Here is a 27347-nt window from a genome sequence, read left to right on the forward strand (position 1 = left end):
AAAGTTTGAGAATCTTTACATAGGCTGGGGTCATAAATACAGCCCGGACAATTATAGGCCCCCACTTCCACCACCTGTTCAGCTAGAATACCCCAGGGGAATAGAAATCAGGGAAATCGATGATCCCACTGTGACTGAGGAGCAGGCTTTCCAAATTACCCAAGAGAAAGCTTTATTTGAATCTGAAAAAATTGAAGAGACTGAAGAAGAAGGAGAAGAAGAAGCAGAAGAAGAAGATGATGAAGATGAAGATGACTAATAAGAATGTAAAAACTAACTCAGTCCCTCATAAAATAGGTGCTTTGGGGATACATATGTCAGTGGCAGTAGCAACTAATCATCTTCAGGAATGCAATTCCTTGAAGATATAAAATTTGAGGTTTCACTTATGAAATTCTTATATGGTTACAAACAGGTATTTAATGTAATAACACCGACACTTTATATCACTATAAAATATGCTTAAAAATTAGTAAGGAAAATATGGAATAGAAAATTGGGAAAACTTTTTTGACCGCTAATTACTCAGTTTTTCTGTACTCCCCCAGTTCCTCCTGATCCCAACCATTTATAAGTCCTCACAAATTCTAAAATTTTTATGATTCTAAGTTCAGTGATATTTTAGAGAAAGATCAATTTAGAGGTGTTAATTTAGGCCATATTTTGTATTGAGAAAAATTATTTTAAAATTGTTTTGATATTTTGATCTTAAGACATACATGATAATATTATTAACTACATATCTTTATTACATGAAAAACAGAAAATGAAAAAATATGTATGGAATTTTTTAAAAAATTAGTTTGGGGAAAGATGGAGATCATAGGCTCCCAACCCAGAGTCCATGGACTATAGATTTCAGGAACCCTAAAACTTGGATGAGGAAAAAATAATCATTATTTTGGATATAGAAAAAATAATGCCATCATTTTTTATTAACTTTTAACTAAAATGTAGCATTTCCTTCAATTATTTAAAAACATGATCTGTGAAGGGGTACTAGGTACCAGAATGCCAAAAGGGTCTGTTACAAAAACAATAATTATGTCTTGATGTAGATCTGAAGTACAACTACTATTGCTATGTAATGAATCAAAACAAAAGCTCATTCCATAGAAAAGCAGAATAAGGGGGCAGCTTTGTGGTGCAGTGCATAGAGCACTAGCCCTAGAGTCAGGAGGATCTGAGTTCAAATCCAACCTCAGATACTTAATAATTACCTAGCTGTACAACCTTGGGCAAGTCACTTAACCCCATTGCCTTGCAAAAACAAAAACCAAACAAAAAAATACACTTCCAGAGACAATGAGTCAACATATATCAGGGGCAGCTTTATGGTGCAGTGGTTAGAGCACTGGCCCTGGAGTCAGGAGGACCTGAGTTCAAATCCGAACTCAGACACTTAATAATGACCTAGCTGTGTGGCCCTGGGCAAGTCACCTAACCCCATTGCCTTAAATAAATAAATAAATAATTTTTACAAAGCAGAATAAGTCAGTAAGAGCCAGGTTCAAGTGCTGCCAAAGACATATACTAGTTGTATAATTGTGGGCAAGTCACCTAAAAATCTTAGCTCTCTATCTTAGATAACTCTAAGATTGTAAGTTGCATAGAATGAGTAGACTTGTATTGAGAGGGTTTCCTCATCCAGAATCCCTAATCTCTTATCTATATCCTTCTTGAACCTCATTGTTCTTGTAATCATCATGTACTCAAAAGTGGGAGATAAATTTCCCTGGGAGCATATTCCAAGCTTTGATCAGAGTCTGATCTACCTGTCTTCTAGGTCAAATGGAGGAGCTCTTTGACCAGGCCTACTTCTACTAGTTTAATAATGGTGCTTATGTCTCTTGGTAAAGTGTTGTTCACTTGGATCCAACTTTTCAAAATCCCATTTAGGGTTTTCTTGGTGGTGATACTGTGATTTCCTCTAGCTTAGTAAAATAGTTGCACCTATGTGGCTATTGATAATCACATAGGTGTATTAATCCATTTTACTAACTCTGAAAGAGATCACATCTGAAGACAAACATAATAAACAGATTGCCACCAAAAAAACCTCTATGACTTAGAAAACTGTTATGACAAGTTCTGCTTATAACAACTGCTGTGATAAGTAGCTAATTTGGCCCTAGCCGTGTGGCATTTTTTGGTTCTGTTATTAGAATAGCAATGTGGTTGATTTGATGAAATTAAGGTTAAAAATTCTCAATTATGGTCTTGAAAGGTGGCTTTATTGCTCAATAAACACATTTTTCAGTCAGTTAGCAATTATTAAGAACTTAAAATGTGCCAGACATATGCTTAATGCTGAGATACAAAGAAAGACAAAAAATAGTACCTTCCCTCAAGGAGTTTTTATGGGAGAGTTAATGAGGAAATGTTAATAAATGGGTACATACAGAATATATGTGTGTATCATTAAAAGGAAGGCAATTAACACAATTTTTTTTTACAAATTTACCTGCACTAAGAAAGTCTTTCATTTATATAGGGCTTTAAGTTTATAAAACATTTCTATAAATATTAAACTGAATTCTCATAGTAAGGAAGAACAGATCCCTGTTTTACATGTGAGAAAATACACTTAAAGAAATTAAGTGATTTGCCTAGCTGGCATCCTCTATCTTGAATAAATGGATTAATTTAGGAAGGAAATAGTGTGGGTGAGGCTCAAACCAAAGTCTGGTTTTCAAGTCTACTGCCCTTTTTTTTTTCAACTTTGAGTTTTGGTTTATTATTCTTTAACTTACTGTAAATTTTCCAGTAAATAGCTGAACTCTATTACCTGATAATTATTTTGATTATAAACAAGACAGGTAAAGTGGAATTATAAACATTTTGGATAAACTTTTGCAACTAACTGTACAAACCAAGAACCAAGAAAATTTGATGAACCATAAACCAAATCCAATTTTTAAAACTGAACTAAATTTTGTTTTCAAAAATGCCTAAATGAAGCAGTTCCAATGGTAATTAAACCTTAATTTTCTAAACTCTTTGACCTAGAATATCAAAATGTTTTTCAAAATATATTCCTATTTCATTCTATTTGGATTCCTGGTATGAAAACTAGTAAATATCAATCTTTGAATTAATCCTCATTCCTTCAAAAATAATTTAATAAAATATCAGCAACAAAATTGAATTAGTATGAAAAATTAAGAAAAACTTTTTTATAAACTTTTATTGTTGATTTTGAAAGAAAATGCAAATCATACTAATTACTATTAGTATTGTTTCTCAGGAAATACATTTTCAATGATGGCAATTTACAGCTTATCTCAGAACAAATTTGTTCCATATTCTGTAAGCACTTCTGTACCATTCCTATTTTGTATTAGTCATTTGTATTTCAGATCTATTCCTTGTGGTAAATTATTTCTTATGCATGTTTTCAATGTCCCCAATGAGATTACAACTTACTTTTAAAGGGAGAAAACTAGAAAATTTTCATATCTTTTTATATTATCTCCTCTACCCCTACTATGTTCTAAATTAGGTATCTCAAATCTTTCCAACAATTATTAGATCTCTTTATGCTTTAACTACCCTGTTTTTGATATATGGTTAGTCACAGCTCTTTAATCGCCAATTTGAGTCACAAGATTTTACTTTTTGTTCTGTGATCTTTAATCTGTTATTATTACTGGTTGTCACTACTCTATAATGACTTAATATACTCTAAAATGAATGATAGTTATTTTCTGGGAAAAACTCCCCAAACTGTCTACCTTTTTAAATCTATATTTATGATATTTAATATTATTAGGAAATAAGTAATGCCCTAATCTGATTGTTGGTACATAGAACTTAGTTTTAGAGGCAGAAGGAACATAGATCAACAGTTACACTGTCATTTTGCTAAGAAAGGTTAGGTCAAATAGAGGAGCTCTTTGACCAGACTTTAAACCCAAATTACTTTGGTTTTCATTGATTGGCCAACAATATGACCCAGACCAAACCTCAATGGGTCATAGTTTGGGTTTTGATGGTTCAAGAGTGAGTGTAAAGAGCAAATGTTTCTGTTTTGGCCAGAAACCCTAAGGGTCTTCCCCTTCTTGATTAATTGGTTTGGTTTTTTCTTTAACTTCATAAAGGAAGCCTTTTTTTGGCCTCATTTCTTTTATACTAGCTTTAATCACTGAATGGACAGTCTCAAACTGAGACCTGAGAAAGATCTTAGCTCAGCCTTTGACCAGGTATCCATTACACCCAGGTATTCATTGCATTCCTAATCATGCTGATCTTATCTTGCCATTAGACCCAAATGGCTTCAGAGGAGGGAGGAGGCTGGTAACTGCACAGCCTTGCCTTTCTTAAATCCAATTCATTTACAAGTCATCACCTTTCTGATGTCATTGGTCCTCTTTGAGAATGAAGGACAAAAACCATCAGCACCACCACTATCAGGTCTTTATTCCAAAGAGATCAAAAAAAAGAGGAAAGGACCTAATTGTACAAAAACACATAGCAGCTCTTTTTGTGGTGGCAAAGAATTGGAAATTAAAGGGATGCATATCATGGGGAATGGCTAAACAAGAGATGGTATATGATAGTATGATGATGATGTTATTTGTCCTTTGTTTTCAAAGAGAACACTGACATCAGGGAAGGGATTTGAGTGAGGGGGTTGGATCTGAATGAGGGGGTGATGGGCTAAGGCACCAGCCTCACTTTCTCATTCAGAACCATCTGGTCCAGTGGCCAGATATGAATCAGAACTAGAAATGGTCCTGGGTGTGAGGCAGTCAGTTAAGTGACTTGCTCAAGGTCACACAGCTAGTAAGTGGCAAGTGTCTGAGGTTAGATTTGAACTCCCATCCTCCTGACACTAAGACTATTGCTCTATCCACTGTATCACTTAGCTGCCCTTATGGAACACTGTAATGCTATAAGAAATGATAAGTAGGCCAATTTAGAAAAACCTGGAAAGGCTTTCATGCACTGAAGCAAAGTGAAGTGAGCAGAATCAGGAACACATTATACACAGTAACAGCAATATAGTATGATGATCAACTAATTATTCTCATCAATAAAGGACTTATGATGAAAAATGAAGAGAAAGAACTGAAGTCTGAATGCAGATCATTGAATACTATATTTTTAATTTTTTTCTTTTCTGGTTTGTTCTTTCAAGCATTATATGAAATGTTTTACACAATTGCACAAATATGATCAATATCAATTTGTTTAACCCTTTTAGGGAGGGAGAAAATTTGGAACTTAATTTAAAAAATTGTTAAAAATGGTTTTTACATTGAAAAAATGTTTTTAAAATGTGTTCATTTTGCTTGAGCAAAAGTTTTTCAATTTCATGTAATCAAAATTATATTTAATTTTTGAATTTCATTCTCTGTCCATAAAATATGAAAGATATGTAGTCTGCTTCTAATTTTTTTTAAGTATTTCAAGTCATATATTCATTTTTAACTGTGGAATAAACTTTGTGATGTTGGTCTAAATTTAATTTCTGTCAAGACTGCTTTCTAGTTTGCCAAGTAATTCTTATCAAATAGGAAGTTCTTTTCTAGGTAATTTATGATTTAGGTTAACTTAATTTGCCATTTGATTTTTCCTTTTCTAGTGTGATCTGTTGATCTACTTTTCCATTATTTTACCAGCACCCAAAAGATTTTGATGCTGCTGCTTTATTATAGCTAGTGGATAGAATGCCAAACCTGGAATCAGGAAGACTTTATCTTCCCGAGTTCAAATTTGACCTCGGACACTTACTAGCTGTGTGAGTCTGGGCAAGCCACTTAATTCTCAGCTTTCTCATTTGTAAAATAAGCCAGAGAAGGAAATGGGAAACCATTCCAGTATCTTTGCCAAGAAAACTCCAAATGGGGTCATGAAAAGTCAGACACAACTGAAATGACTGAACCACAACGAAACAGTGGATAGAGGACCTAGAGTTAGGAAGATGAGTTCAAAGACATCTTCAAAGACATCTTCAGACACTACTTTCCAATTTGTGGTAAAGTCATTTTTTTTTCCCCTTTTAACACTAACAAGGAAACTTTTTTTGACTAAGAGGCAAGAAAACAAAACCTCTTTCAATATAACAAAAAAATTTATTCGGTCAATTGTTAAAGAACTAGTGACAACATATTTTAAACACTTTATAAAATCCTAAAAGTACTCTGAACAGCTGAATGCTTAGTAAACATACAGGTTTGCAAGCTGCATGTATGAGTTATTTTTGAATGTAGGAAATGGCACACGTCATTTAGGAATTGTAATTCTTCAAGGAATTCTCTCAGCTGTAAAGATTTGAGAAGCTTTCATCCGAGCCTAGAGAGAGAGAGAGAATTAAATGCATTAGTTAAATGTATTAGAACATGTGTATTATAATTCACAACATTACAATTTTAAAATAAAATTTGGGGCTTTCTAGTTCATAAAAAGCTGCATTTTTAAAATACATAGCAAACCTTAAAACCTAGAAGGTATTAACAAATTCTCCCTTAGCTATCTCTCACCCCAGCAAAGTAATAGATTAAAAACATTTGGAGACTAAAAAAGTCTTGTACTCTTACTAGTAGTAATTATGAGTATTCAATTGATGTATTTACTTGGTAACCATTCTCCTTTACTGATAATTTATGGACATGATCAAATTTGTTACAAAAATAGAAATTAAAATAAGAATGATATTTGATACTAATGATATTTGATACTAGAGTTAACAGGAATTTTGTTAAGAAAGGGAATGACACAGTTAGACTTGTACTTGAGGAAAATCACTTTGGCAGTTCTGCAGAGGATTAAGTGGGACTAGGAAGACATGAGGTTTTGAGATCAAAAAAGGTGGCTATTGGAATAGTCCAGGTAAAGCTGATACTGGCATTATGAAAACCTAGGTGACTCAGAGGATGGTGGTGCAGTAGACAGTAATAGGGAAATTAAAGATAGATGGGATGGGATTGGGTTTGGGTTTGGAGACAATAATTTAATCATGTCAGGGTATCTGTGATCCAGATCACAATACATTCCTGCCACCTCATCCTATGTGCTTCACTCAATCTACCCAAAATGAGAGGAGGAAGACATGGCTCTTTCCACTAGTCACTACCTCTCAAGTGCAGAGGAGAATCTTCAAAAGGAGTCCTGACAGCAAAAATGCTATGAGCCAGGAACAGAGATAAAATGTTCCCAATGGTTCTTGATGCAGCTGCTGTGGGTATTCATCTGTTTAGGCTATAAATGCCCAAGGGCCTACACCAGGCTTGGAAATGAGGCACGGAGTTTGAAGAAATACTGGAGGGTAAGAGGAGGCTAGGTTGTAAGTCTTAACACTAGCTTTTGCAGGAAGGGTGTACCATTGTGAAGTGATGCACTCATCCCTGTTTTGGAGATAACTGGACAAAAGAATAGAGGAAAGAGCAGATCTGGAGGATGCTTTGAACGAAATGGAGTGAAAAAAGGCAAAAGTGTAATATATTGCAGAAGAAACTATTTTGGCTATTTTTTTTAAAAAGATGTTATGCTTATTGATTTAATGTGAAGACTGAAAAATTATAAAAAGGAGAGGTTCAGAGAAAACTAGGAAATTTCCATTTCATTCTTCATCATTTATTAAAGTCTTCAAAAATGTCTTTTTTAATATCAAAATGTGCAAGAAAGTTTGAGGTCCTGAATGAATGCTATGAAAATCTAAACAGTAAATTCTAGAAAATATTTCTTTTCCAATGACTATTGAAAAATACAGCAAAAACTCTGATTAACAAAATGCAATTTAGATGTTGAGATCTCTATTTTTTTCAGAATTTTTAAGCTAACTGCCAATAAAAACCTCCATTTCTAAGTTGTTTTTTCTTTTTAAAAATGATACTTACAATTAAAAAAGATACTTACAACTTTCTCTTCTGCAGAAAGTACACCCTCTACAGTTACTATCTGGTACTGCTTATGTTTTAAATTTCCTACAAATCGCCATAGCTGTTTGAGACTGGTAACCTCAATGTCTTGTTTTAATAGTTTTTGCATTTCCCGAGAAGGGCAACCTGGATCAAATATCAGTAAACAGAGGGTTCTGTTTTTTCTCTCTTCAATTCCAATAATAGTTCGGCTGTGACCTAACATGAAAATAAAATAACTTAATAAAGTTACTCATTATTCTATCTACATGTGTTTTATGGTTTACATTACTTGATCTAGCAAAATTAGACAATAAACAATGATATATATCTTACAAAACAACAATATTGCATTTTCTTTAAAAACAATGATTCTTTTAGTACCAATAACAATTGAAGACTAGAAGACCTACCCCAAAAAGAAGTAGGACTACTTAGAAATCGGCTCTGCCATCAAACATTTTGCACTTTAATGAAAATGTCAATTTGATAGATCATCCTAGAAATTATAAACAAAAATATGAATTCAGTGCTAACCTTGATGCTGTAGGTAGATGGGAGGTTTGGAGGAACATACTACCTTTGGACCTCCTTCTCTACCTGAAGAATAGTAGTTCAATATCCATTCAAATAATCGAGGGTGTGTACCCAAAGGACCAGTAGACTTGTGAAAATCAATAATTCGACATCTAAAAATATTCAATGAAAAGCATATATTAAAATAGGTTTATACTCAAGATTAGTAAATAAAAACAAAGTCCATAAATTTACTTTTATCTGCTTGTGTTTTTCCCCAAGAATAAAATGAGGGAATTTTCATTTTTGTCAATACAAGTTAGTTAATGCTGAACAAATGGCTATTTGCAAAGCTGTCCATAAAAACTCACATCTAAATAGTTATTTAAGGTTTCCAAAAATATTTTGCTACAAGACTGTGATATTGATGGTACAGTTCTTATTATCCCCATTTTGCACAAGAGAAAGGTGAGGTACTGAAAGGATGACTAACTGATGGTTACATATCTACAAAGTATATGGGGCACCATGTCTGACACCATGGTCTCAGGAATCAGTCAAGCATTTTTTCCACTACTTCACCTTAGACTCAATTACCCTCATTTAAAAATAGTCATAACAAATTAATGCCCAAATAATCTATAGGAGAAATACTGAAGTTTTATCTGAACCCTAAATAATCTAGTCAGAGTTTGGAATATGACAACTTCCAAGTTCTTTGAATTTAAGGGTCAGAGAGCAATGACAATTTGTATTCTCCCAACTAAGCTATTAATATAAAGCAAAAAAATCCCTATATATATATGCCAACTTGAAAAAAGATACAATAATTAAGAGTTGTGAAAATATTATAGGCCATGCCTAGTATCTCTCCTATGTTTTAACAAATATTCTTTCCACTTAAGAGATGTCAAATTATCAAGTTTGAAATAAAACTATGAGTATTCTTATTAAAAATTTCAGTGCCTACATGCAAGCCCATCAACAACCACAATATCATTATCATAAATTTAGAAGAGAAAATAATATCTAAAAGCATACCTAAAATCATAACTGTGGGTGGGCATAATAAATTTAATGCTGACAATCTATTAACCGATTATCAAGTTACTAATCTGTGGTTTTATCAGTGAATGATAGTTTAGAAGTGAGGAAAAAAGTCATAGCAAAATAAAGTTTTTTTATTTTAGGTCTAGAGATTTAATTGCTGAGAAAATATTTTAGTCAAATTCCATTTGTTAGTACTGCCCAAAATAACATTATTCAAGAAGAAAATTTTCAATGACTAAATTTGAATGACTAAAAATAAACTCATTCATAGTCTGTTGTTGAAAGAGAAGTACAAAACCAATGATAACACTAAGAGAAAAGCTGTTGTCTAAAAGATATTCAATGAAAATATTCCTTTTTAAAATTTATTTGTAAGTTTAGTACTATTTATGATATAATTATACTTAATAAGCAGAGAGCTAAGGAAAAGACAACCAAAAAAAACTGATGTCATTTAAAATTGGCTAAATTTTTAAGATATGCACCCAAACATGTGCCAGAGAAGTGTGCATCTTATTAATTTATAATTTAAGACTTACTTTCAAAAATCCTCAATGACAAGAAATATTTTAAAAACTGGCTGAGTTATTTAAAAAGAAAAACAGAAAAGCAAAGATATAGTAAAACAAAAATAAGCCATTACAAGAGATTTTGCTGACAAAAACATACTTAAGCCCGAGAGAGGTTAGAAGTGAATATATTTCACATGCTCCAATCCATGTTCTTGTTCCCTGTAATCTGTTATTGAGTTGAGAGGCACCCTGAGGATCAAACCCTTCTTTCCATGCATCTTCAATCATGGACTGAATTTTTGGAATGCAAGGAATTGTCTTATCTGAAATTATATCAATAATGTACCACATATTGTAAACACAATGGCATTATGATTGGCTGAGTTATTAAAATATTCTACTTTGTTGCTTTTAAATCATTAGAATAATATTTCAAGTAGGATGAATTATAGTTAATATTTCTGAAGCATAACTGTTCTTTTGTATAATTAAAAATCCAGAACTACAAAGTCTATCCCAATCCTGACAGTTTTCATGTCACTTCCTTTTCTATACACTTAGCATTTAAACCTGTAGTAAAAACATATTCCAGTCCCTCTATATCTAATCTTTATGTCTGATCTCAATGTATGAAGTATATAAAAAAGAACTGAGTATATACTGTATCTGTAAGAAAGAAATAACAAACCTGATGGCACCTTTTTTGCTTATTTAGGCTCTGAAGGTTTTTTTATCTTAATGCCCAATGAACTATAACTGTAAAGATAATGGACTTCAGGATGGTGGAATGGAGTCTTGGCCTTTGGGATTTCCAGATAGGATTGGTTTAAGACTAGATCTTGAGAACCTTCAAAAAAGTCTTCCTAGAAATACTTCGCTTACTGTGCTGTATGTTTGTCATCAGTTTTTGCTCCTTTATCAGAGGCCTTGGCTAACTGCAAATAACCATCTACAATTCAAGCTAGGATATATTGTTTATGCATTAAAAAAATCATTTATTTAGAAAGTATTTGCTGCTAAATGGGGAAGAATGTTGGTCCTTCATTTTTGAAAAAGACCACAGGCAAATGATGCCATGACAAACATATGAATTGGATGACAGGTGCTAATTCACCAGCCTCACTTTCTCCTTCAGGGTCACCTGCATCCATTGGCCAGATATGAATTGGTATGGCTGGAGATAGTCCTGGATATGAGGCAATCAGGGTTAAGTGACTTGCCCAGTGTCACACAGCTAGTAAAATATCTGAGACTACTAGATTCAAACTCCTGTCCTCCTGACTTCAAGGTCAGTGCTCTAAACACTGTGCTCACCTAGTGGAGAGCTTGATCACCTTATATTCCCCCCACCCCTCAATCTTCCTGAAAACTCCAAAGAAAGACAAGTTATTATTTATTATAAATACTTTTGCAGGTCTTTCTTTGCTAAGTCAATAAGTCACTATCTCCTAAATAACACACTTCACATATACTTGAGAAGATCAGGGGTTCAGAAAGGCAAAAAATATTTTTCAAACAAACCTTTTAAGCAGTCCTTATAAGAATCATTTTGCAATAGAGATGAGAGTAGCATTTGGAAATTTCTGTAACCACAACCCCAGCCTTTGTCTCCTAAAGATGAATAAAAATGATCGACTCCTGTGGAAAGCCACACTCGCCTCACCTCTCTCGCTTCATTCTGATAATGCCTACAGAGGGCTTCAATTATTCCTGAAGTAGGAAAGAGTAAGTGAAAAGGCTACATGAAAGAAGACATTACTACAAGACTAGGTACTGCTCAAATAACTACTTAAAGGCACAATACTAAGTGAGATACAAGTAAAAGATATTAACTACATATTTTAGGAAAACACAATAAATGAGTTTAGGGAGGTAACATACATTAGAAATATTAGAATTCAGGTCCAAAATAAATAGCATTTTCCAGATATATAAATGAAGAAATTTAAAGTACTGACTAATGCACTTACTATTCATTTTTTTTTTTTTTTAGGTTTTTGCAAGGCAAATGGGGTTATGTGGCTTGCCCAAGGCCACACAGCTAGGTAATTATTAAGTGTTTGAGACCGGATTTGAACCCAGGTACTCCTGACTCCAAGGCTAGTGCTTTATCCACTACGCCACCTAGCCACCCCCTATTCAATTATTTTTTAAAAAACCTTTAATATGACAGCATCTTACTTTTCACAACAAAATGAAAGGTTATTTTCCTTTGTCACAATGACTTAAAGCAATACAAATGAATTATTTTCACAAATGGTACCAGGATAATTTCAAAAAGGAAATATATTTAACATACTCTTTATTACTTATAAAATTGTCTAAGTATAGGTACCAATCTAAGCACACTGGTCTAAAATTTTTTAAGGACAATCAAAGGAGAATAATTAAGAGTAACATTTTCATGGTGGTATAAAAATCAACACCCCCCCCCCAAGTAATTCTCTGAAATAGGATTTAAATACCCACCAGAAGTCTTTGTTTTGCCATCATCTATGCCAAAAGCTAATGATTCCAGCATATCAGCTTTTCTTTTATGAAACTCAATTGGTTGCATCCTTCCTCTACGTACTTCAATTTCCATATTTCTTAGTTGTTGCTGTTTATAGCCTCCAGAATTATCTAAACCGTATTGTCTCTATTGGGAAAAAAAATATATAGCTTAATTGCCTGATTCAATACAGGTAGAAAGTAGGTGGACTAGACTAACAACAATGTGACCAGAGGCAAAAAGATAAGCCTATCTGCACTGTAGTGTGTAAACTATAAAATGAGAGGGACAAACTAGAATATATCTAAGGTCCCTTCCAGCTGAAAATCTAGGCTCCCATGAATGACAATTGAGTATTATGAATAGAGTTGTAAAAGGCAGCATAACATAGTTAAAAGGGCATGGACCTCAGAGTCCCTAAAGACTTGGTTTCTAGTCCTGACTTAGCCTTCTTTTCTTTGTGACTGTGGATAAATCACTTTACCCTTTAACCTTCTCTGAAAGAGAGTAGCTTGCCAACACGAATATAAAATGTTTTCTTACTAAATGTTCTCTAAATAAAATCAAAAGATTTAGAGAAAAATAGGAAAAAATTAACAGTAATAGCAATAATTTAAATTTATATTACATTTGAAAATTCAAAAATCACTTTGTTTCCAACAACAACCTTATGAGGTAGATATTGCAAATATGATTTAAACTCATAACCACTTAATAACTATATGACCTAGGAAGAGTTACTTAACTTTTTCAATAACTCAGTTTCCTCAGATGTAAAATGAGGGAACTGAACTGAATGAATAAATGACCCATAAGCACCTTTCAAGTTCTAAATCTTTACAGTTGAGAAAACTAAATTTCAGGGCAATTGAAAAGTTTCCCAGCTCACGAAGTTATTATGGGGAGATGTGCTTAAAACCCAGGTTTCCTGACTTTAAGTTGAATTGATTTCAATTCCTAACACATTTATTGATGCCTGCTCTGTGTTGGGTAGGCACTGTTGTCAGTGCTAAGGGTATATAGACAAAAATGCCTTCACAAACATAAACTCTCTCAAGGAAATGATATATACATAGACAAGTATTTCAAAAGTAAGAACAAAGTAAATGATTGGGGAAAAGGTCTCATCTGTGGGTGGCACTTGAACTGAGAGGAGCAAGAATATTCCAGGAATGGAGGCAATACTGGGCAAAATTGTGAAGGAAGGAGCAAGAATGTTACATATGGATAAGAACCAGCCTGGCCTCATTTAGCAAGCCTGAATCAAGCACCTACTGTACCAGATTTCAAACTGAGCAAGTACTGTGTAATCAGTCTAAAATGGGGTTCAAACTGGGGTCCATGAAACTTGTTTGGAAAAAATATTCTGATAACTATTGCAATAGGACTGCTTCTTTGTAATCCTATGTTTTATTTTACAAGTTTTTAAATATCACTTTAGAAAGGGACCCATAGATTTTGCCAGACTGCCAAAGGAGTCCATGATACAAAAACCTGATTTAAATGGATAGACTGGAGCCAGGCCATGAAGGGCTTTAAATACTGGATGTAAACATTTATAGTTTATCCTACATTAAGTGGGAGCCAATGAAATAGAATGGAGGTCCCTGAATGTAGAGAAGAGAGAATCAACAGATACCATGGAAACTAGCAACTATCTGGACAAGGGTGGTGAGGGAGAATAGAGCAGACACCCAAGTTTCTCTCTGAGTTTACCTTTGAACAGACAGAGAAATAGTTGAAGAAACACAGAACAGTTTTTGGGAAATGATTCTCTGGAATGCTCCAATGTTTGAAATGACAGCAAACTGTTACCTGAACTCTGTTACTATATTTTATCTTATTATGGAATTGTGTATATTGTTTGGAAATGCTATACATAGTAACTTGAAAATACCTCCTGAAGAGAGATTTTCAAAGGTACAGGGAAATTCTGCCGTGTTGCATTCTCACTAAGCAAAGATGTTTAGAATTAGAATGATTTTGTGAATAAAAATAGTTTCTAGAAGACTAATGTACAAAATGCAGAGTGCAGTTTTTCCCTCTCAACCATATATAATGGTCATTGATTTATAAATCTGCAATAGAGAAGACATATATCTGGTAACAAGGAAAAATTAGTCAGATGGAATGAGTATGTCATTCATTAAGAACCACTACATTACATTTAAAAATTGAGACTGTTTACTTCAGAGGTTCTCAAAGCGTGTGTGGTCTGGGGATCCCGAAATGGATCTTTTGAAGTCAAAAGTATTTCCTTAGCAGGATTAGGAAATCCCCCAGTGTGGAATACTGTGTCTACTTTCAGGCATTTTTTTTTTAAGGTTTTTGCAAGGCAAATGGGGTTAAGTGGCTTGCCCAAGGCCACACAGCTAGGTAATTATTAAGTGTCTGAGACCGGATTTGAATCTAGGTACTCCTGACTCCAAGGCCAGTGCTTTATCCACTACACCACCTAGCTGCCCCTAAAAGTATTTCCCTGATAATAACAAGATCTTATTTATATTTCCAACATGATTAAAAATTTTTTGGAATTAATAATTAAGACTATAAAAAAGTCCTGAGACAAAGAAGTTTGAGACTGCTTATGTACATCAAACTTCATTTTATAGATGAGCAGACTGAGGATCAGCCTCTAGCTCTAAGCACTATTTTTTTCACTGCAAAAAGTATTACGGCTACATTCTGATTTCATAAAGTTTTTGAGGAATGGATTCAGAATCTAACTATCGTTCAACACCATTCTGTGGCAAAAAGTGTTCCAATTTTCAAACAATCAATATATTTGAAATCCATTTGTAAGTTGGAACTTACTATGTTAATAAAAGCATACTTATGTACACAAGAAATGTAAGATAAGGGAAAAACTAATCTATTTCTAGATACTAGCACTCAATAATTTTGTAAATGAGGAAATTACAAGAGAAATAAGCTTTTCCAAACTAATCTATAGTAGAGATTCATTAAGCAGTTAAAATTAATACCCCTTCCAATTTCATCTCTGTCTGGCACATTATACAAAAATCAAAGTTATAGAAAAACAATATTTTCCACTGGAAATGTTCATTAATAAAAACTTCAATAATCCAAGGGGGAAAAACCTCCAACAACTAGCAACTTCTAGTAGGAAACCTGAATTTTTGTATAGCTCTGTCACCAATTAAAATATTGAGCAAGACATGCAACCTTTTTGCATCTTTTTCTACAGTTGTGCAACATGTAAAATCACTGTTTACTGGGTTCTTAAAGTTAAAATACTTTGAAGAAATTAAAAAAAACATTCAAATTTTAAATGGTAAAAATTTTTAAAAATGAAACATATGCATTTTCTTCATACCTGCAATTTTTGGAATTCTTCTATTTCTTGTTTTGACCCCTCAGACATTCTCTGTCTGTCTTCTTCTTGCTGGAGCTGACGAGCCAGTTCCAGGTCACTAGAGACTTTATTCATTCCTGGGGGTATGGTTTCAAAACAACCAATGATAAAATTATTAGCAAATATATAATCAAATATAATACATATCTTTGAAATTATGAAAATTTTAAAAATAGAGTAGAATTTAACAATTTTATTTTAAATAAAAGTTTTATATGAAACACTGAACCCCAAAATATCCCTCCAAAATTATAGGTTATCCTCCACGTATGGAAATAAATAAGATTTTCTTATATAAGTCAATAATCTTTATATTAGAATTGGAAATTGTCTGAAATATAAGTTAGATACAAATCAAATGTTTTAAATCATTTTTCAGCAATCTGGTAAAGCCTATGGAACCATTCTCAGAATAAGGCTTTAAAATGCATAAAATACAAAGGATCACAAAGGAAACTGTAATATATTTATCAAAATTTTTTTCTTAAAAAGGTTCACAGAACCCAATACTATATACTGTATCTCAAGAGTAGCAAAGACAATACAAATAAATAATGTCTGCTTTCAAGAAGCAGATTATAGATATACTTAGAGAACTCCAGAAAAATCTTCTTAAAAAATTACTTGAAACTATTAGCAACTATAGCAAAGTTGCAGGATACAAAATAAACTCACGAAATCATCAGCATTTCTATATATTATTAAGGAAACCCCCCCATTAGCAAGAAGTAGAAATAGGGGGCAGAGCCAAGATGGCAGCATGAAGGCAACATTTCCCAGGAACTCCTTTTCCCTCAAACTCCAAAAGCCAAAAAAAAATTATGACTCTAGCCAAAATTTAGAGAGGGCAGAACTCACAGAAAGAGGACTAACTGTGAGGAACTTAGTGATATTGAACTGTTGGTATTCCTGCATGGGAAGAAGCTATTAATAACTCATATGAACTTTCTCATTTATAAGAGCTGTTAGGAGCATATATAGACAGGACATAGGAAGGAGTGGAATACAATGGTATAATATAGTAAGAACATGGAGTCAATGGGTGACCAAGGAAAGTACTGGGAGGAAGAGAAAGGAGAGGAAGAAGAAACTTAAGACATTTCACTTAATAGTCAAGAAAAAGCTTTTTCAATGGAGTGGAAAGGGGGAAGGCAAGGGGGGAATGAGTGAGCCTTCATTCACATCAGAGAGGAAATAACATACACACATTTAATAGGGTAAGGAAATCTATCTTACCCTAGAGAAAAATGAGAAGAAAGGGTAGGATAAAGGGGAATGGGGGGAGAGAAGGGGGGGAAATAGGTGACAGAAGAGAGGGAAGATTGAGGGGGAAGGTACTCAGATTCAACACACTTTTGGACAGGGCCAGGGTGAAAGGAGAGAGAGAGAACAGAATAAATGAGAGTAGGGAGAAATAGAGTGGAGGTACAGCTAGTAATAGCAACTGTGGGAAAAATATTGAAGCAACTTTTCTGGCGGACTTATGGTAAAGAAAGCAACTCACCCCAGAGACAGAGCCATTGGAATCTGAACACAGACTGAAGTAATTTTTTTTCCTCTCTATTCTTGAGGTTTCTCATCTTCTGGGGAGGGGGGGTGGTTATGTTTACTGTTATAACACATTCAATTTACATCAATGCACGGAATACATATAGCACAGAAACAATGTAAAGACTATCAGACACCCTTCTGGGGGGGAGGGGAGGAAATTGTAAAATTCAGAACCTTTCAAAGAATGACAGGTAGATACTATTTGTGTATATGTGTGTGTGTGTGTATATATATATATACACACACACACACATACATATATGTATATGTGTGTATGTATAATTGGAAAACAAACAAAATGTTAACAACAAAAAAAGTAGAGAACTTCCATTTAAAGTAACATTGTATAACATAAAATTTTGGGGATTCTACCTGCCAAGGCAGACTCAGAAACTATATGAAAACAACCATAAACACTTCACACAAATAAAATCAGATCTACAAAACTGAGAAAATGTCAATTGTTCATGGGAAGGCCAAGCTAATATAATAAAGATGATAATTCTACTTCAATTAAATTATTTATTCAGTACCATACCAATCAAACTTTCAGAAAATTACTGAGCTAGAAAAAATAGTAACTAAATTCACATGGAGAAACAAATGGTCAAGAATATTAAGGAAATTAATGAAAAAAAGCAAAGCTAAGTAGCCTAGTAATATTAGTCCTAAAATTATATTATTACATTTCAGTCTTCAAAACTGTTTGGTACTGGCTAAAATATAGAGTGGTGGATCAATGGCATGGATTAGATGCAAAGGAAACAGTAGTAAATGATTATTGGAATCTGCTATTTGATAACCCAAAGATTCCAGCTTCTGGGATAAGTACTCACTCTGTGGTGCAATCTGTTCAGAAAAGTGGAAGATAGTATGACAGAAAGATAGTCAAAATGGGGACAGGATTTAGACACAAAAGGTGATACCATAAACCAACTGGGAGAATAAGGAATAGTTTACCTGTCAGATCTATGAAAAGTGGAGCAGTTTATGACCAAAGAAGAAATAGAGAACATTCTAAAATACAAAATGGGTAATTTTGATTACATTAAGTTAAAAAGGTTTTGCACAACTGAAACCAATGCAACCAATTAAAAGGAAGGCAGTTAAGTTGGAAAACAATTTTTACAACTAGTATATCTGACAAAGGACTCATTTCTGAAATAATATAGAGAATGGAGTCAAATTTATAATACAAATCCTTCTCCGATTCATAAATAGTCAAAGGAGATGAAAATTCTCAGAGAAATTAAATTTCATATATAAAATGTTCGGAAGCATTATTGATTAGAGAAATGCAAATTAAAACAACTTTGAGATACCAACTCATGCTTATCAGATTGACCAATGTGACTAAAAAGAGAAATGATCAATGTTGGCAGGGATGTGGGAAATCTGAGACACTAATACCTTATTGATGGAACTGTGAACTTAATCCTACCCGTCTGAAGAACAATTTGAAATTACACCCAAGGGGCAATAAAACTGTGCAGACCCTTTGATCCAGCAATACCACTACTGGATCTGATAATGAAAAAGGGTAAAAAAAAAAAAAACCCACATATACAAAAATATTTATAGAAGCTCTTTTTTTTATAATAGCAAAGAATTGGAAATTAAGGGGATGCTCATCCATTGGGAAATGGCTAAACAATTATGGTTTATGAGTGTGATGGAACAGTATTATTCTATAAGAAATCATAAGAGACAGGACTACAGAATAGCCTGGAAAGCCTTGCACAAACTAATGTTCAGTGAAGTGAGAAGAACCAGAAGAACATTATGCAACTTTGGATGATGATGAGCTATGATGGACTTGTTCACTTCAGTACAATAATCAAAGACAATTCTAAAAGACTTGTAACAGAAAAATGCCATCCATATCCAGAAAAGGAATGTGGAGTTCAAATAAAGACTAAAGTTTACAATCTTCTATTTTTAAAAGTTGTCTTATGTATTATATTTTTTCTCTCATGGTTTTGTTTTTCCAATCTGATTTGATTCTTCTTTACATATATATATAGCCTATATTAGATTGCTTTCTGCTAGGGGAAGGGGGAGGGAAAGAAGGGGGGGAAAAATGTAAAATTCAGATTCTTGCAAAAAATGATCACTGAAAACTATCACTGCATGTAGTTGGAAAAATAAATTTTAAAAAATTGTTTTTAAAAGAGGTGTCTCTTGACAGTTGTGAGGGTTTAGGAGCACAGGACCCCTGTGAATATAAAAATTGGTAAAGAATTCTTAAGCCTACCCTAAATCTTTATTTTGAATAATTCTGATCATATCAATTTAGTACATAAAACAAGTAAAGCAACACACTGCACCGACAAAGAAGTTCCAGTTTCTATAGTAGAGATTAGTATCTTGTACAATCTGCAAAGTCTCTGAAGTCAGAGATGTAGCTGCAGCCAGTGCTTCACAGATGACGAGGAGCCAGCTCAAAGACAAACAGAATCTGCAGTGCTTTAAGCTTACTGAAACTTTCAACAAAATCTGTTTATAATAAATTTATGAATGTCAGCCTATATTTTAGGGAGATAACCTATACAAAAACACAGATGACAAGATGGAATGAGTAGTTTGGGAAATAAGGCTTATTTGGATGGAACACAAAGAACATGAAGGGGATTGGTATGGGGGGAAAAGGTCTAGAAAGTGTCCTGAAGAAAGACTAGGAAGTGTTTTAAAAGTAATTCTCAATGATTCCTGAGAATAAGAATTGCAATAGAAAAAACATGAAAAATCTAGGAAGATTATTTTCACAGCTTGGTGGAAGATAAATTGTAGGGAGGAGAAACTGGAAGCTAGGAGGTTCAATGAATAGCTCATTATTGACAGATGAGAAGAGTCAAGGACACAAACACTGGCAATGTGATTGGAGCAAAGTGCATAAATTCAAGATGGAGTATGGAGGTAAAACTGACAAGATTTTGCAAGTGACTGGAAAAGGGAAAATAAGTAAGAGAGAAGTAACAAGAATCTTTCCTACATTTTTATTGGCACAATTCATTATTAAATTTGGGAATTTCTCCAAAATTGATCTTGTCTTGTGAAATTCCAATTAAATAATGGATTTATAAGATTATATAATGCCATTTTTGAAATTTTCATTTTTCAACTCACCTTCAAAATGGCATTCTTCTAAATGCAAATCAATATGTTCATGTAGGATCTGATAATTTGTGCAGATAAGACCACATATTGGACATTCATAGAATGGCTGATCTTGACCTGTATAAAAAAATCAAGTTAGTTCTGCTTGTTTGTTTTTCCCCACAACTACTCTTTAGATCCATTCACAGAGTTAGGTCTTTGTCTGCTCTCTACATATGTAAGTCATATTACTATTTTCTCTCCTTAGGCTGACTGATGATACCTTTAAATGAGTGTACTTCTTCTACCTGTTTTATCTGGTATTTTCTATAGATTAGGTTATGGTCTAAAAGTAACACCGGAGATACAAAACCAAAGGTATTTTGAGTAAATAAATAGGATATTAAAATAGTTTAATAAAGTATTAGAAATGTTATGGGGAATATTAAATGGTAGTTTAATTTAACAAGTCCTCGTATTTTTTTAACCTGAGACCACTATGCCCTAAATTTTAAATCAAACTTTAATTTATATTTACATAATGCATACAATTACCAAATATCATTTTCCCAAACATTAAAAAAAATATCCAAATGTAACCCTGGTTAAATATTTCAGTAATCCTGAAAGCTCTTCAATTACAGAAACTCTCAACCTGTTAGTATAATAAACTACACATAAATCTTCATTTTAATTATTAATAGTGCTTTAAAAGATATAGTATTATCTAAACATACTTCCACTTCTTCACTTTCCTCTCTTTCACTAGCCCTTACGACATAGATTCTACCTCTTCTACGATTCTATTAAAACTATTTTCTTAAAAGGTCAATCAATGCCCTTTCAATTGCCAAAATCAATGGCCTATTTTTCAGACTTCATTCTTGACATTTGAGGCATTTGATAGCCCCCCTAATGGGTAAGCCCTCAAATTTCTTGGCTTCTTGTCCTTTTTTTCCATGCCTTATTTAATAATGATGATGATGATGATAGCTAAAATGTATATGATGTGTCATATGCCTATTTATCTTTTTTATTCTCACAATAAGCCTGGAAGGCAAATGCTATTATTATTTTTTATACTTTACAAATGAGGAAACTGAGACAGAGGAACCTGCCCAGGTCCAGACTTGTATTCAGGTTTTCCTTACTCCAGGCCCAGGCACTCTACCCATAGGGCCACCTAGCTTCCTTTATGTATTTTCTCTCCTGGCAATCTCACTCACTCTCACTGAATCAAGTAAGATGACCCCTAAATCTGTATCCCTGGTCTTGATATCTCCTCTGAGTTCCAGGACCACATCAGCAATTGCCTCTAAAATACCTGTTTGGCTCTTACTGGCACCTGAAATTCATTACATCTGAAACAGCTTATTTTTTCCTCCTAAACTTGCTCATTTTTGTGTCAGAGCACCATTTTATCCAGTGTCCTGGATCCTTCGATGCTAACAAATAACAAGTCCGGTCTATTCCAACTAACACCACTAACTCACATGGATTCCCTCCTTCTAGTTCTTACTAATATAACATTCTAATCTTCATTACAAACAACCTACATAACCGAAAAAGTATTCTAATAGTTCTTATCACCTGTTCTGTACCTTTTCCATCTACTCCTGCTACCAAAGTTGTAATTGTCTCTCACATAGAGCTCTGATTAAGTTAACTCCTTTGCTCAAGGCTCCCTATCAAGTAAAATTAGAACTCTTTCCCCTGGAATTCAACTCTTCCCAATCTGATTTCATGTCATTTCCTTCCATGTCTTAACTAAGTTTTGTGTCTCCCCCAGCACATTAGTAGGTAGTTAATGTTTGCTGAATATCTTCTATTAAAATAAAATAAACTCAAAATAGATTTTTCTTATTTCTTCCAAAAGATTAAGGGAGGGGAGAAGGGTGTAATAAAGTAGTCGCTTCTGTGGCACTATTATGATAGAGGATTGTTGTTTTACTAGAGGCTAAGTATAAAGATTAAACTCGAATTCCTTTCCCATTGGAATTAGAGTGGGTCTTTATGATGCTTACACAACACTGAAAATTTACACTATTGTTTTCTAATTTCTTATTACCAAAAATCCAGTATACTGCATACATTAGAACTGTATGGCTAAACATGAATTTATATTTACTGTGATTTGTACAGCCCCTTTTGAGTTTTTTCCCAAGTTTCAAACAACATTATGAAATAGTGAAAAAAATATCAAACATTTAGAATAAAAAGATTCTCAAGTATAAGAACTTTGAGGGGAATGGATCTTTAGTTATTGTCTTTGATTTATCCAAAATTTTCCACCATGCCTAGAACATAGATACTAAATATTGATTTAAATTGAATGGTATGATAGGCTACACCACAATTTGTCCAAAATGAAGTTTCTTGTCTTTGAAATAAGGATAGTATCTGCCCTACTTCCTTCATAGGGCTGTTCACTAAAGTGCTAAATCAATGTGAGTTATTTGTAAGCACACATTATGAGGTTAAGGTAGAATTGCATAGTGGAAAATCAACCCAGGAACCAGTAAAGTCTGGGTTCAAATACTGCCTCTGACAAACACTGGCTATATATGTGACTGAACAAGTGACCGGAAATCTTAGTGCCCTTGGCAAGTCTCTAAGATTATGAATTGCAAAGTATATATCAAACAGCATTGATAGAGGGAGTTTGCAATGCTAATGAAACAGCAGATCCAGATCCTATTATAACAACTTAGTTATACAACTAGCTCATAATTAGAAATGTGTTCCTTTCTCATACTACAAAATGTATACTATACCTTCTGCTGGAGTGTCTAAAAGATTGGCATGCTCTTTTTTCACATGTGTTTCCAAATCTTCATTATAAGCTTCCATTTTCCCACAGAAGGGACATTCTGGGATACTTGATAGTGATTCATTTATTTCACTTAAGTCAGATTGATTCAGTCTATTTTCTTGTAACTCTCTTAGTTCAGTCAAATTCTCTGAATGAAAGGTTTTACATTTTAAGGAAGCATCCTTAGAGTGACTATGATCTGTAATTTTCACATCATTTGATGCACAAGCAGAATAAGAATCTTCATTAACTTCCATTCTATAATGATGAGAGTTTTCTTTTTCAGTTTTTTTATCAAGAGTTCTACGTTGCACTTGGTTAACCTTTTCCAAGTCTCTTTCATTTTCATTTTGTTCAAAATGAGCTGTTTCAATGTGGAAATACATTTCATCATAATTCACACCAGACAATTTGCAAAATGGACAGACCACATCATTTTCCATATGAGTCAAAAGAAGATGAGTCTTTATGTCTTGCTCAGAGGCTACTAGTTCTCCACAAATATCACAGGTAAACATAGTTATTACAGAGGTCTAGAAATAAAAGCATACCATTACTTTTAATTAGAAAACATTACTTCAATATTACAAGGCCTTTTAATTTTCTAGATGAAGGTAATCCTTGTACTGATGGAAGATGCCAATCTAGTACTTTTTGCAATTAAATATAAAGAAAAAAAACTTGAACATTTAAAAATCAGAACAAATGATCACACACCAAACAGAAAATATTTTTACTCAATTCATTATCCCTTTCTGAATTTGCTGAATTTCTTGAATTTGCTGCTTCCAGTTTTTTCTTTCATTCACAGTTGTGATTATATATATATATATATATATATATATATATATATATATTTTATTCATTCTTTGGAATTGATTTATTTCATTTTAGAGATTTTATATCATCAGGTTGATACTTTCTAACTATAATTCTAGATTATTCTTCAGTGAATCATCTAGTTGATATGCTCCTGATAAATATATTATAACCACCAAAACTTTATTATATTTCTCATCTATGTATTCAGATACATTTTTCACAAGGGGGTGACCTTATTGTAGGTCTCTTGGGTACTAATGCTGTATCTCCATTATCTTGCTCTTATTACATTAACTGGTTATTTCCTCTTTCACACATATTTTGTCTTTAATATTACTTTTAACAAGTGAGTCATTGTTGACAACAAAGTTTATCTCATTGACACCTACCACATTTCTATTACTTATTAAATGACCCCAAATTTTGATTTCTTAGAGACTGATATTTGTTTGGAAGTCATACAGCATAATTGTGGGGTGAAAAGATATTGAAGATGGACCTACGTTTCAGGGAGTTCAAAATCATTAAAAAAAACAAAACACTGCACAATTTCCTCAAAGTAATCAAAACCTTTCCCTTCTTCCTATTCAATCTTGTATTGCAGTTGGTGGTTTATCTACATTGTCTACCCAAGTTTTAAGTGGACAGGTCAGTTCTATGGGCTCGCGCTCTCTCTCTCTCTCTCTCTCTCTCTCTCTCTCTCTCTCTCTCTCTCCAAATACAAGTCTCTCTCTTTCCCTGCCCAAGACCGTTTTATTGGACTGTTTTGAATGATGATGACCTCAGTAAGGAAGCTGTTCAATATTCTAAAATGATTATTTGATGAAATCAGCATGGCATTCACAAAGAGAATTAGCTAGAAGACTTCCTTTTCCACTGAGAAGTTGAGATGTGCATCCAACTTGACAATAGCAAACAGCATTTGGAAAAAAAATTGCCTTCTTAATACTACTTACAGGTGCTCAAGAAAGGTTTAGCTAAAAGTAGTGTCGTTTGTTTTTAAAAAAACTTCTGAATTTATATCAAGCTACATGATTTTGGGTGAGGAAATCCTTTTCAAAAATGCTGAAGATTATAAAAAGTGCACAATTCACAGATCTGGAGGAGGCAATGTATAACTCTCTGAACCCCATGCTTACCATTAAGTTAGTGGCATAGAGAAATCATATCCTTAAGGGGAAAAAAATAAAGTTATCAGAGTTAGCAAAATTACATAATAAAATAACGGGGTTTTTTTTTAATTAAAGGTCTTTGTTCAAATTCCATATTCTTTCTCTGGATACATTTGGGATTCTCCATCGAAGATACCCCAAAATTGTACCTGATTGTTGCACTGATGGAATGATGTATACCATAGAAACAACATAAAGGCTAACAACAGACTGCCTTCTGTGGGGAGTGGGGGGAAGGAATCCAGAATTGTAAAATTCAAAATAAATTTTTTTTAAAAATTAGTGGCAGAACTCTCAAATATTAAGAAGTCAGAGAAACTGAACATACCCAAAAACCTTTCCTGATTTTACATGAGACCTGAGAAATGAAGCAATGGATTATTCTTCCCTCCCTCCCTCCCTTCCACTGCCCACCCCCCCCCCCCCCATTGTTACCTTTCCTTCCTCCTAGAATTATCATGCTTTTACTAGTGAAGGAGATCCCTCCACTGGAAGCTGAGAGTCTAGACTCAAATACTGGACCCGCTACTTCCTCCATGTATGACTTTAGTAAAACCCAAGTATCTAAGTCTCAGTTTCCTCGATGGTAAAGCCTCTTCCCCTTTTTTTGTGCAAAAAAATCTGAAGCTATTTCGTCGAAACTCCAAGAGGGTGGCAACTCCAATACCCTGGAGTCAGGTGGGTCTGGGTTTGCCCTCAGACACTAGCTGTGTGACACTGGACAAGTCACCCTCCCTGCCTGGCACCCAGGGCCATCTCCAGTCCTGCTTCACATCAGGTCCCTGGAACCAGAACCCAGCACATCGCCCCCCCCCCCCCATCCCCCCCCCCCCCCCCCGGCTTGTCACGGCATCGCCTGACGTCATGGGCTGATTCATTAAGGACAAACCTCACCCTAACCTCCTTTACCCAACAGCCCACGGAGGCTCCGGAAGCCCGGGGGTCCCGCGGGCCAGGTGACCGGAAGGAGGCCCCCCTCCCCTCGCCCACGTTTGGGGCGCAGCCGGGCCTTCCCGCCTCCCTCCCTCCCGCCTCGGGGCCGTGTCTTCGGGTCCCACCCGGCGCTCCGCGCGGCTTCGGGCGCCACGTTCGCATCCGACCCTCCGCCCGCGCCCCGGGGAGGCCGCTACCTGGGCCGCCGCCTACAGCGGCAGTTGCCGCAGCTCCGGGAGCAGCTTCTTTCTTCTCACCCTCTCCTCCCGCCCGGACCGAGCCCTGCGCAAGCGCGGTGTCCCACAAGGCTACCCCCAACCTCAACGGCCTAACTTCCGCCCTTCCCAAGGTCTTCGGTTGCGGGGTTGGAAGAACCCCCAAACCGGCCACGACTCCCCAGAAGGAGGAGCTGACTTCATCGAGCGACGCTTTCGGAAGGCCTAGCCTTCTCGGTTTTTAAATCGCCCTCCTTCCGTCGCTGCACAGACCCAAGTCTCTTTCATTTCCGGCTCTTTAACCCCACCCCCAACCGCCCTCGCGTTGCATGCTGGGATTTGGAGTCCTCTTCTCTTGGGCTGGGCAGGTGACCTGATGGGTCAAGGGAGCAACCACAAGGCTTTCACAACCACATCTTCCTCTCACTCAAGTATTTCAGAGATCCGTTAAAAACATTGTATTAATAGTAAATAAAGAAAAGTAACTTTAAGGTAAAGAAACTCGACGTTAATTTTTTCTTTCGAATATCAAAAAACCCATAAAACTAACTCGTACAATTACCCAATATGACGTAGAAGTTTAAAGCACTTTTTATGTTATGTTTTTATGTTATCTCATAATTATTTTCCTAATAATAACATTGAGCCATGCAGCATTCATGTATATACATTACCTTTACTGATCACCGCAACCATCCTAAAAATAAGTAAACAGGGACAATGTCTTATAAACAAATATGAATTTAGTTTGCTTGTAACAAATATAAATCTCCCTATTGTTTTCAACAGCCATAGGGTGGTACCAAGTCTTTAGCATGACTGATAAGGCACAAAGTATTGTCAGGAAGGTTCACTGCTGAACTAATGGAATTCCTGATAATAGCCTTGCACCTGTAAGGAATGTGACATGAAGCACATCCTGAGATAAAGGCCACTCCC

The 27347-nt window shown here is 34.7% G+C and overlaps 2 protein-coding genes across 5 annotated transcripts in view; one reads left to right on the plus strand and one right to left on the minus strand.

The window, feature by feature from the left end:
• Positions 1-19236, plus strand: part of RSPH4A (radial spoke head component 4A) — a 39277-nt gene extending 20041 nt beyond the window's left edge. The window contains exon 6 of one of the 3 annotated variants that reach the window (XM_074187429.1): positions 18961-19236. In XM_074187429.1, the coding sequence (XP_074043530.1) occupies positions 18961-19156 (196 nt within the window). In that variant the 3' untranslated portion in view covers positions 19157-19236. Of the gene's footprint in view, positions 11893-11933; positions 15129-18960 lie in introns of those variants that run through there. The other 2 variants (XM_074187430.1, XM_074187428.1) reach the window with 2 other exon arrangements.
• Positions 5281-26706, minus strand: ZUP1 (zinc finger containing ubiquitin peptidase 1). 2 transcript variants are annotated; one of them, XM_074187433.1, is made up of 11 exons: positions 26391-26706; positions 25228-25258; positions 23229-23799; positions 20485-20592; positions 15769-15884; positions 12410-12578; positions 11462-11650; positions 10098-10263; positions 8400-8551; positions 7861-8081; positions 5281-6297 (listed from the first exon to the last, which is right to left on the minus strand). In XM_074187433.1, the coding sequence occupies exons 2-11, from the start codon at positions 25228-25230 to the stop codon at positions 6250-6252; spliced, it is 1743 nt and encodes a 580-aa protein (XP_074043534.1). In that variant the 5' UTR covers positions 25231-25258; positions 26391-26706; the 3' UTR covers positions 5281-6249. The 2 variants fall into 2 exon arrangements, with proteins under 2 accessions (XP_074043534.1, XP_074043535.1); XM_074187434.1 differs by lacking the exon at positions 25228-25258 and having other exon boundaries at positions 5282-6297.
• Between the last annotated feature and the right edge of the window lie 641 nt (positions 26707-27347).

This window comes from Macrotis lagotis, chromosome 5 (assembly GCF_037893015.1).
Source record: "Macrotis lagotis isolate mMagLag1 chromosome 5, bilby.v1.9.chrom.fasta, whole genome shotgun sequence".
Classification (NCBI taxonomy): Eukaryota; Metazoa; Chordata; class Mammalia; order Peramelemorphia; family Peramelidae; genus Macrotis; species Macrotis lagotis.

What these genes read in the sequence shown, in the direction of transcription:
- ZUP1 (XM_074187433.1), bottom strand. An exon ending in TGGCAAAACAAAGACTTCTG is followed by an intron (nt 11,651 to 12,409) that starts GTGGGTATTTAA and finishes TTCCTACTTCAG; the next exon opens with GAATAATTGAAGCCCTCTGT. An exon ending in TTTCTGCAGAAGAGAAAGTT is followed by an intron (nt 6,298 to 7,860) that starts GTAAGTATCTTT and finishes CTCTCTCTCTAG; the next exon opens with GCTCGGATGAAAGCTTCTCA.